Below are 10077 nucleotides of genomic sequence, written 5' to 3'. Positions count from 1 at the left end.
GGGGGACTAAAAGAGAAAGAATGAGACATAAATTGCGATATAAGGAATAATTTAAATGTTAGAATTAGTTTGTGATAAGAGTTTTTTTTTTTGGAATTCTTCAAATGTATCGTTTCTTTTGACTTTTTTTGTTTAAGGAATACTTTCTATAACATGCTCTTCACTACTTTGAAGTTTCAAAAGTGAAGAAAAAAAAATCATCCATTTAAAGTAAAACCATTTTCTTTTTGTCATTGAATTTGTCTAATTTATAGTGCATTAGTGTAGAAATTTTCATTTTCAAATTTAAAATTTCTAAAAAGTTATACAAAACATTGTAGGATTTTAAAACACAAAAAAAGTAATTTATCTACCTTGTGTATCAATTAAGAAAGAACATAAATATTTACTTATTCAAACAAATATTTACACAGCAGGATGCCGTATTATTCACAAAAGAAAATAACTATCATTAGTTTTTTAATTAATCATTACTGTATTTTAGAATTTTAAGTAGTTATTAAAAATAACTCGTGTCTGAATATTTTCGTACTAATATAAATTGTTAAGACAATGATTTCAAATGCTAATAAGTGAGTTCTAGATTTAATTTTGCACATATCTTAAGATACATTTAAAGTACGAGTCAACTCTATTGAGTTTTGTCGATATTTTTGCACCTTGTTTGTGATGTTCCGTCTTAGTGAATAGAATTATTCGCTACTTGTGCTTTTGGAAGGTAATAAATGAACCATAAAATATTAATTGAAATATGCATAAATTAACTCAAACACAACGATTATAAGAGATAAATAGACAAAACTTTCCACTATAGTTAGTACATAGTATAGATATATATTGTCCAAGACTAAAATATGTCTAAAGTACCTAAATTAACGCAGGTGAATGCGACCTGAATTAACGGGGACTAATTTTATGGGACCTTATGGTATGTTTTTCTTGACTTCTTTTCTACTCAAAAAAATAAAATCTTGAAGAGTAAGACAAGATTTATTAGTTCCGAAATAATTATTACTGTATAAGACATGAAGAAATTGATTTATATATATATAGTGTAACTTTTTGGATAAAAAGATTCAAATGAATCCTCTTTCACCTCTCTAGTTCCGTCTTTTATGTATTTGTGCATTATAATAAAAGTAGATTTTTATGAATTCTAATATGAAAATCGCAATTAATATGAAAACCGCTGTTAGTGCTTTTGTACGTTAACAACTTAAATGATACTTAATAAATAAATTCTCATGAGTTATGTGAACATTTTAATTAACATATTCACGAGCAATTACCACCACTTGATGAGTCACATGAAGATCAATCCATAATAATTTGAATTCGTCTTACATGTGGTGTCTTACGTATAATTTTGTGTTCTACGTGGTGTCGTATATGTATTACGTAGGTTGTATGTGTCTACTTGTTCCTTTTTATACAAGTTTAAGTGTCTACTTGCACACCCTAAGTTGAAGGACATAAATATAGTTGTAGGTAAGTTTAAAAACATATTTATGTATTATGTGTAATTTTAATAAGCCACGAGCAAAGAAAATTCCACATGTTAGTGTAACGCCGTGAAAGAAGAATAGAACATATGAGTAAACTAGATTTTTATAGTTTATCGATATTCATTTGGGGTCTAATTAATCTAAATTGACCTGAGAAAGTTCTCAATCTCGAGACATCTAATTAAGAATAAAATAGTAGTACTAATTACTAGCTACTCCATCACAACCTTTGATGGTCAATAAATACTGAACAACATCGAGTTTTGTTTATGAATATTTATTTAAGATTGTTGCATGAGATTACATAGCTTGTCCAAAATTTTGAAATAAAAAATATAAGTGAAATATCTTATATATATATTATTTTTTTTTGAAATATCTTATATTATTAGCATAAACATTCACAAATAAATCTTACAGACTATTTGGACTAAGAAAGTGAACATAGACCAGCCCAAATTCCTCAGCCCATTTTTCTCAAGCTTTCAGCCCATTTGCAACCTATGGATGTTTTCCGACCCTCTCCCCCACTCCTACCCCTTGGTTGAGCAGGTGATTTTTCAAATGGGAGGTCCCAGGTTTGAAATATCTTGCATGCTCTATTGGTCGAGCTTGTTATAGAGTTACAGACTAACCTTGTGCGCACGTGAAGAATAGTAATGACATGTTTTAATATTTTTTCTTCTTCTTTCTACTCCCTCTGTCCCTAATTACTTGTCCACTTTTCCTTTTTTAGTTGTCCCTAATTACTTGTCCATTTTGACAAATCAAGAAAATACAAATTTTTTTACCTATTAAACCCTCAATTAATTACTTTGAAAAAGGTAGAACTTTTTGAAAATCTTAAGTTTTTAATTCATTCACTTCATACTTAATAGGGGTAAAATGGTAAACTCACTATGTCAATTATTGTTTTCTTAATATATAGGTGTGCCAATTCAAAAGTGGACATGTAATTATGGTAAATCACAAGATAAGCTTAGAAAAACCAACTGTTTAAATATGCATCTAAATTGCAACCATTCAACAATCCGAGAAAAACTCCTATTTTAAAGCATTTTTTAATCAATTATATAAACTTCTAGGCTAATATTTTTTTTTACAAAACACTTTTTATAGATCATAAAAAGAAAACAAAAAAAAAAAAACCACAACTAAATCTTTACTCTTCTCCATAATTGTTAATTCTATTATCCCCATAAACTATTAAACTCCTCCAAGAAAAATAATAATGTCCAATTACCATGTTGCTGTTCATAATTAACTTAGGTTTTTTTTTTTTTTGGATTTTTGTGTTTTTTCTGATAAAGTATTCATACAAACATATAATTAACTTATACTTTAAATATTTCTTTTGTCATATTAAAATATAGCTATCTAAGGTGTTTCTGAAAAAAAGACACAAATTATGATATGAGTGATGACACTAAAATACTCAACAAAAAATTAATAATGAAATTGTAGGAAATAAATATTGCAAGTAAATAAGTTATAATGAAACTGTACATAATTTAAAAGTACTAAATCATGCTAAAATAAGTCTAATAAGGATTAGTTACATGCATGACTAATCATTTTAAAAAAAACTAAAATTAGGTTGTGTATTTTAATTTTCTAAACCAATGTAAAACTAAAAAACAAATATTCAACATTATTGACATTCTTAGTGTTGGCTTGATTTATTTATTTTTGTTATAGCATTAGTATTGATTTGATTTTGATTTGAGATGTATTCAAGATACTAATATTTATGAACTATAACATGTTGTACCATTACAAATCCTACGTCAAACTTGAAATAATATTTGAAAAGATAAAAATTATGAAAAAGTATAAGAAATATTTATAAATTATAAATCAAAATAAATACTTGTATGCATAAAATAAGATCATTTTAAGAAAATTATATATGTAATGTCGGGTTGGTTTGGTCTTGGGTTGATTTTTAAGTTAAATCAAACCAATCCTAATATATAGTTGGTTTTATTTTTCAATATCAAACAAAATCACTAATTGTAATGATCCGGTCAGTCATTTTTTATTTTTTTTGGTGGAAATTAACATTTTACCCCTCCCGATGTCGACCCCGAGTTGTTTTTTATTGAATTTGAAAAGTTGGTTTTGAACTTTGAGTAAAAGTTGAGATTTTTGTGAAGTTTTGAGTTTGAAAGGCTAAGTTGTTAAGAAAGTGGTTTTGGTGTCTTTGGAGTTTCAAGTATCGCAATAGGATTCCGTCGATTCCATCAGTCCCGAAATGTGAAATTTGATTAGTAAGAGTTTTCGGTTTTTGATTTCGAGTCTTTTTGAGCATTTGAAGTCTTAAGTTGTGAAATTGTGGAATTTTAGTCTTTGAGTTGACTTTGGTCAACATTCGGGGTTCAGATACTCGAATTGAAATTCCGAGAGTTCCGTTGGATTCGGGGGATGATTATAGGCCTAGTTGAGGCCTTGGTTGATTTTTGAGAAATCCCGAATTTGTTTTAACCTTTTTAGGTGTGAGTTGGTTTCTTGTCATTTTCACAGATGTCGGGTCAAGGAGACCTCAAATTCGTGTTTTGACGATTTCATTGAGTCCGAAACATCTAGTATAATTTGATATGCATATGTGGTTTATGTGTACGGGGTTTCGAACGAATTCCGAGGGTCTTTACGATGATTTTGAGTTTGGCAGGTTTCTGATTCTGGTGCATAGTCATTTTGGTCATCACGATCGCAAGACTCCCTCATCACGATCACATAGCATCATCTTGGGGTGCATCACGATCGCGATGGTCAACCTTAATGAGTTGACTGCCTTACTAATCGCGATCGCGTGACCTTGGATCATGATTGCGATGAGCATCTGTGACCTGGGTAGAATGTGTTTCTAAAATAGGGGTTTCAACCCATTTCTCCATTTTTGAGTTTTGGAATCTTTGAGGAGGCGATTTAGACCAGGTTTTGGAGTAAAATCTTTTTGGTAACGATGCTTAACTCTAAATCTTCGATTACCCATTATTATTATTAAATTTATGAATTTAAATCACGATTTTGGGTTGATAAATTGGGAGTTCTTCATAAACTTGAATCAAGATTTTGGGTTGAAGTGATTGTTAATTGATTTAAAGCAAGTGGCTTCCTAAATCTTGTATTCTAGTTTGGATTCATATGCTTCCTTTGTTGATTGTGTGTTGGGAGTAATTAGAATGACGTGAAGAGTTTAAATTGTCTACTTGCTATATTTAAACGAATAAAAGGGGTTGAAATGAAAAAAGCTATGTGTTAAACATGATAATGTGAAAAATGTAACAATTATAGGCTTTGTTCTTGTGGCTGCATATATAGTGGCTTGTGTTTGGATATCAATATCTACATGGTTGTTTATCTGTATTATTAAGAAACTTTAACAATAACTTTGCAGAATTTTGTAAAAAACAATAAACTTTAAAATATATTTTTAAAATCAGAAAATTAAAATCAGTAAAGAAAATATAATTTGCAAAAAAAAAAAACAGAAACAATATTGAAGCATCACCTACCACTCCACCATATGTCACGGTCGGTAGGTGGAACCTTTTTACCTAAGCCTTAAACTTATTCTCTTAAATGATTTTTCACCCGCCTCAATAACTTACTATTTTGGTGAATTGCCCTTTTAATAATGAACAACTTTCACATATAGCAAATAAAAAAATCATATTTGTATGCTATAGCAAAGTTTGCATAATTGCGCTCCATAGCAAACATATATATGTATAATTCGCTATACATATACAATTGAAAACTATCTATTTCGCTATACATATATACAAAAAGAAGCAATGGTATAATTCGTTGGCTCCTCTTCAAATTTGTATAATTTCGCTGGCAGGCCATTTGTATAAATTGTTGTTAGCCTCTCGTTTGTATAAATCGTTGACAAACATAAATTATACATTATACAAACATAAAACTGGGCAGGGGAATATTTTTATTGTATAATTATAAGTGTATAGGACGAATATATATGTAATTGCATGTGTATATATAATTTTCTCTCGCTTTATACAAACACAAACACATTTTATACAATTTGCATTTTTTGTATAAAGTGAGAGAGGCGAGTGAGAGAGCGAGATATGGGAGAGTGGCGAGCGAGATCTGGGAGAGGGGAACGAAAATATATGTATATATACAATTTTCACGCATTTTATACATTTGCGTTTTTGTATAAAGTGAGAGAGCGAGATTTATTGTATAATTATAAGTGTATAGGACGAATATATATGTATTTGCATGTGTATATACAATTTTCTCTCGCTTTATACAAACAGAAACACAATTTATACAATTCTGTTGTATAAAGCGAGAGAGGCGAGCACAGAGGGAGTGAGCGAGAGAGGAGAGTGGGGAGCGAGAGTTTGAGGGAGAGAGGCACTGGCAAACAGTTTGCTACAGGACACAACTAAATCAAAGTGTAATTATACCATTTAATTTGAATTAATAGTTTGCCATTATGTACAATTTTCCCTTTAATAATAGCTTATTTTGGTAAAAAAAAATCAATAATAAATAGACTAGTACTATATAATAAATGATACATATCCCATTGTATATTTATTCCCAAATTTTACCAGATCGTTAGTTATATTCCAATTATTTCTATTATATATATACTATTTTTGTTCATTACCTTACCGTACAAATGAATATGAGAGGCTAAGATTATTTTTCTGTAACTTTTATAAATATTTATTTATTTAACTTTTCTTATACTAAGTAATATTTTTGAAATATAAGCAAAATTATTTTTAATCATAAAGGCCTGGACCTGTTTTGTTAATAATCCTTCAAGATTTTTTTATGTTTACTTTTTAGAAAAATTTAAAAATGCTAATAAATATTCCGGGCTTAATATTAAAGTGTAAAAATATTATTTTTTTGAAGAAATAACATATTTTTTTTAATCTTAACCTCTCGTATTCATTTATATACGTGACTTACATCTACCACATCATTCAGAAGTAATGAACAAAATAGTAATGAATGAAATCCTTTTTCCTATATATATATAATTCCATTGTATACCTTCATATAAATTACAACCATACAAAAAACCTCGAAAATCTCCTATTTTAAAGCAACTTTTTTTTATCAATTATAAAAACTTCTAGGCTAAGAGTGTTTACTAAACAAACATTTTTTTTTTTTAAAAAAAACACAAATCTTTTCTCTTCTCCATATTATTTTCATTCTATTATCTCAATAAACTCCTCCAAGAAAAAAACAAAAATGTCTAATTATCATGTTGCTGTTATAGCATTTCCTTTTGCAACACATGCTGGCCTTTTATATGGACTTGTTCAAAGGCTAGCAAATACATTACCAAATGTGACATTCACATTTTTTAGCACAAAAATTTCGAATTCTTCAATTTTTAATTCACAAAATTATAATTATAGAAATACAAATCTTAAGCCCTATGACGTCTCTGATGGCGTCCCAGAGGGTCACGTGCTCGGAGGTGGTCTCGAAGAGATTATAGGATTATTCTTCAAATCCGCGAAGAAAAATATTCATAATGCTATAATTTCTGCTGAGAATGACTCAGGGAAAAAAATTACATGTGTTATTGCGGACGCGTTTATGTGGTTTTCGAGTAATATGGCTGAAGAGTTTAACGTTAGTTGGATTCCTGTATGGACTTCCGCAGCTGGATCACTCTCTGTTCATGTTGATACCGATGTTATAAGACAAAATGTTGGGATCCAAGGTACGTAAAATGATTTTTATGCATATATTAATCAGTCAAATGACAGAATCCATAAAGATTATTCAATAGTTGAAGCCCCAAAAAAGAGAATTGAGAATTTTTCTAGATAGTGTTTTTCCTTGGAGATGGAAAATTATTCATCCATTATGTTTTTTCCAATTTTCAAATGGAAAAAATGACAAATATACCCCTGAATTGTCGTAAATGATATGCAGATACCCTCCGTCATACTTTTGGAACATTGGTACCTTGCCATCCAAAAATTAGAGCATATATACCCTTTATACTAACGGACGTACACGTGTATGTCCGTTAGTATAAAGGGATAAAGGGTATATATGTTCTAGTTTTGGATGGCAGACATACCATTTTCGATAGTTCAGGGGTATATTTGTCCTTTTTCCCTTTTAAAGTTCTTACTTAAGAGAATGAAATTGACTGATATTATGACGATAATAGGTAGGATAGATATTATTATAGGAGAAGTTGATCATTGAAATGATAATCGATACAACAGAAATAGAGAACTTTATCATGTTCATGACTAAACATTGGATGAATGATAAGACTATAGTATATGAAGATTTGTTTATAGAAATCCAAACTTTTCTTTTGATTTATTAAATGTTGCATTTGCGCGTTACAATAAAATCATTCATTTTGTTTTGGTCATAGGAATTGATGGACGCGAAGATGAAATTTTGAAATTTATTCCTGGAATTTCTGAAGTAAGACTTGGTAATTTGCCTGGTGGAATTGTTTCTGGAGACCTAAAATCGCCATTTTCGATGATGCTTCATAAAATGGGAAAAACCATAGGAAAAGGAAAAGCCATACCAATAAATTCATTTGAAGAATTAGACCCTCAAATGGTTCAATATCTCAAGTCTAAATTCAACAATATTCTTAATGTTGGTCCTTTTAATTTAACTTCACCACCACCTCTAGCAAATGTTGTAGACAAATATGATTGTATTGAGTGGTTAAATAGTCAAGAACCAAATTCTGTGGCATATATTGGATTTGGTACTGTTGCAACACCACCACCTAATGAGTTAAAAGCTATGGCTCAAGCACTTGAAGAAAAAAAAATTCCATTTATTTGGTCAATTAAAGAGAATTTTATGTCACATTTTCCACAAGGGTTCTTGGAAAACACAAGTGAGTATGGTAAAGTTGTACCATGGGTACCACAAGTACAAGTTCTTGAACATAGTGCGATTGGAGTTTTTATAAATCACTCTGGATGGAATTCGGTTCTGGAGAGCATAGCTTCTGGGGTGCCTATAATTTGTAGGCCTTTTTTTGGAGATCATCATTTGAATGCTTGGATGGTTGAGAAAGTTTGGAAAATTGGTGTGAAAATTGAAGGTGGGGTTTTTACAAAAAGTGGTACAATTGATGCACTTGACTTGGTTTTGTCAAAAAATAGAGTGGAATTGAAGGAACAAATTGGAATGTACAAAGAACTTGCTTTAAAGGCTGTTGGAACATGTGGGAGTTCAACTCAAAATTTCAACAAGTTGGTTGAGATTATCACTTCTTGTTAATGAAATTTTAATGATTTATTACTATATGTTATTGTAATAAATTAATTAATTCCACTTTTATATATGCATCAATTGTTAATGTTGAATTGATCATCAATGTTTGTCAATGTAACATTGATTTTGGGAAAACATTTCATTACATTTGTAATCAAATTGAAACTAATGACTTTCTAGTCGCACAACAACTCTTACCATTGTGTCGATATAATATACTCTCTCTTTGTTCAGTTTGTGTTGCATACTTTTTTATTGTGATATGTTTCAAAAAGACCATTATCTTTATGTTTTTAGAAGCGAATTTGTTCAACTAAAGAATTTTATGTCACATTTCCCAAAAGGGTTCTTGAAAAAAAAAGTCAGTATGGTAAAATTGTGCCAAATTTAGTTGGAAATTAATTATCGAAGCATTGACCAAAATAAGCTATTTTAAAAATCAATTCACCAAACTAATACGCTTTTTAAATTTTTTACAAAAGTAGTATAAACGTACTTCATGGTAACGTTTTAGGTTATTTTTATTTTAAAAAATTTCAACGGACAAAAAACTAACGGAGCTGACGACGTTAAATGAATAAACGTTACTGTGAGTAACGTTTTAGGTGTAAAACATTACTCACGATAACGTTTATTGAGAATCCAATCACGTCAACCCTGCAAATGCAGAATCAAATCCTGCAAATTTAAAACGTTACACATAGTAACGTTTTACACCTAAAACGTTATTGTGAGTAACGTTTTAAGAGTAAAACGTTACTATTTTACTAAGAATCCAATCACGAGTCTTCGACTCCTGCAAATTTAGCTATAAAATGTTACTCATATTATGTTAAGTTCTTACTATAGCTTTAAAATTATTTTCTAATTTATTATATTATTTTTAAAAAATCTCTTAATAATATGATAAACTTGACTTATTTAATTCATACCTGATGAAGTTTTGTGAATATTATTTTAACAATGGGCAACACAAGTAAAAGTTTTGTTGAATATTGTTGGAATACGCAAAATATTCCTTACAACAACATTTATTTTATAATCACTTGTGGTTAGTTTAAAAAATGGAGGAATATGACTTTAACAGAGTGTTGTAACTGACAGTCACNNNTATTAATAAATTAGAAAAATAATTTTAAAGCTATAGTAAGAACTTAACATAATATGAGTAACATTTTATAGCTAAATTTGCAGGAGTCGAAGATTCGTGATTGGATTCTTAGTAAAATAGTAACATTTTACTCTTAAAACGTTACTCACAGTAACGTTTTAAATTTGCAGGATTTGATTCTGCATT

General features: G+C 29.5%; 1 protein-coding gene across 1 annotated transcript; it reads left to right on the top strand.

Annotated features, from left to right (window-relative positions):
* The first annotated feature begins 6749 nt into the window (after positions 1–6749).
* Positions 6750–8786, top strand: LOC102580477 (kaempferol 3-O-beta-D-galactosyltransferase-like). Its single transcript, XM_006343476.1, has 2 exons — positions 6750–7236; positions 7912–8786. Exons 1-2 carry the CDS (start codon positions 6756–6758, stop codon positions 8784–8786), a joined length of 1356 nt encoding a protein of 451 aa, XP_006343538.1. The 5' UTR covers positions 6750–6755.
* The last annotated feature ends 1291 nt before the right edge of the window (positions 8787–10077 follow it).

Source organism: Solanum tuberosum, unplaced genomic scaffold, assembly GCF_000226075.1.
Source record: "Solanum tuberosum cultivar DM 1-3 516 R44 unplaced genomic scaffold, SolTub_3.0 scf00047, whole genome shotgun sequence".
Lineage (NCBI taxonomy): Eukaryota > Viridiplantae > Streptophyta > Magnoliopsida > Solanales > Solanaceae > Solanum > Solanum tuberosum.
The sequence above is the reverse complement of the archived record's forward strand: the minus strand, read 5'-3'. Positions and strand labels throughout refer to the sequence as shown.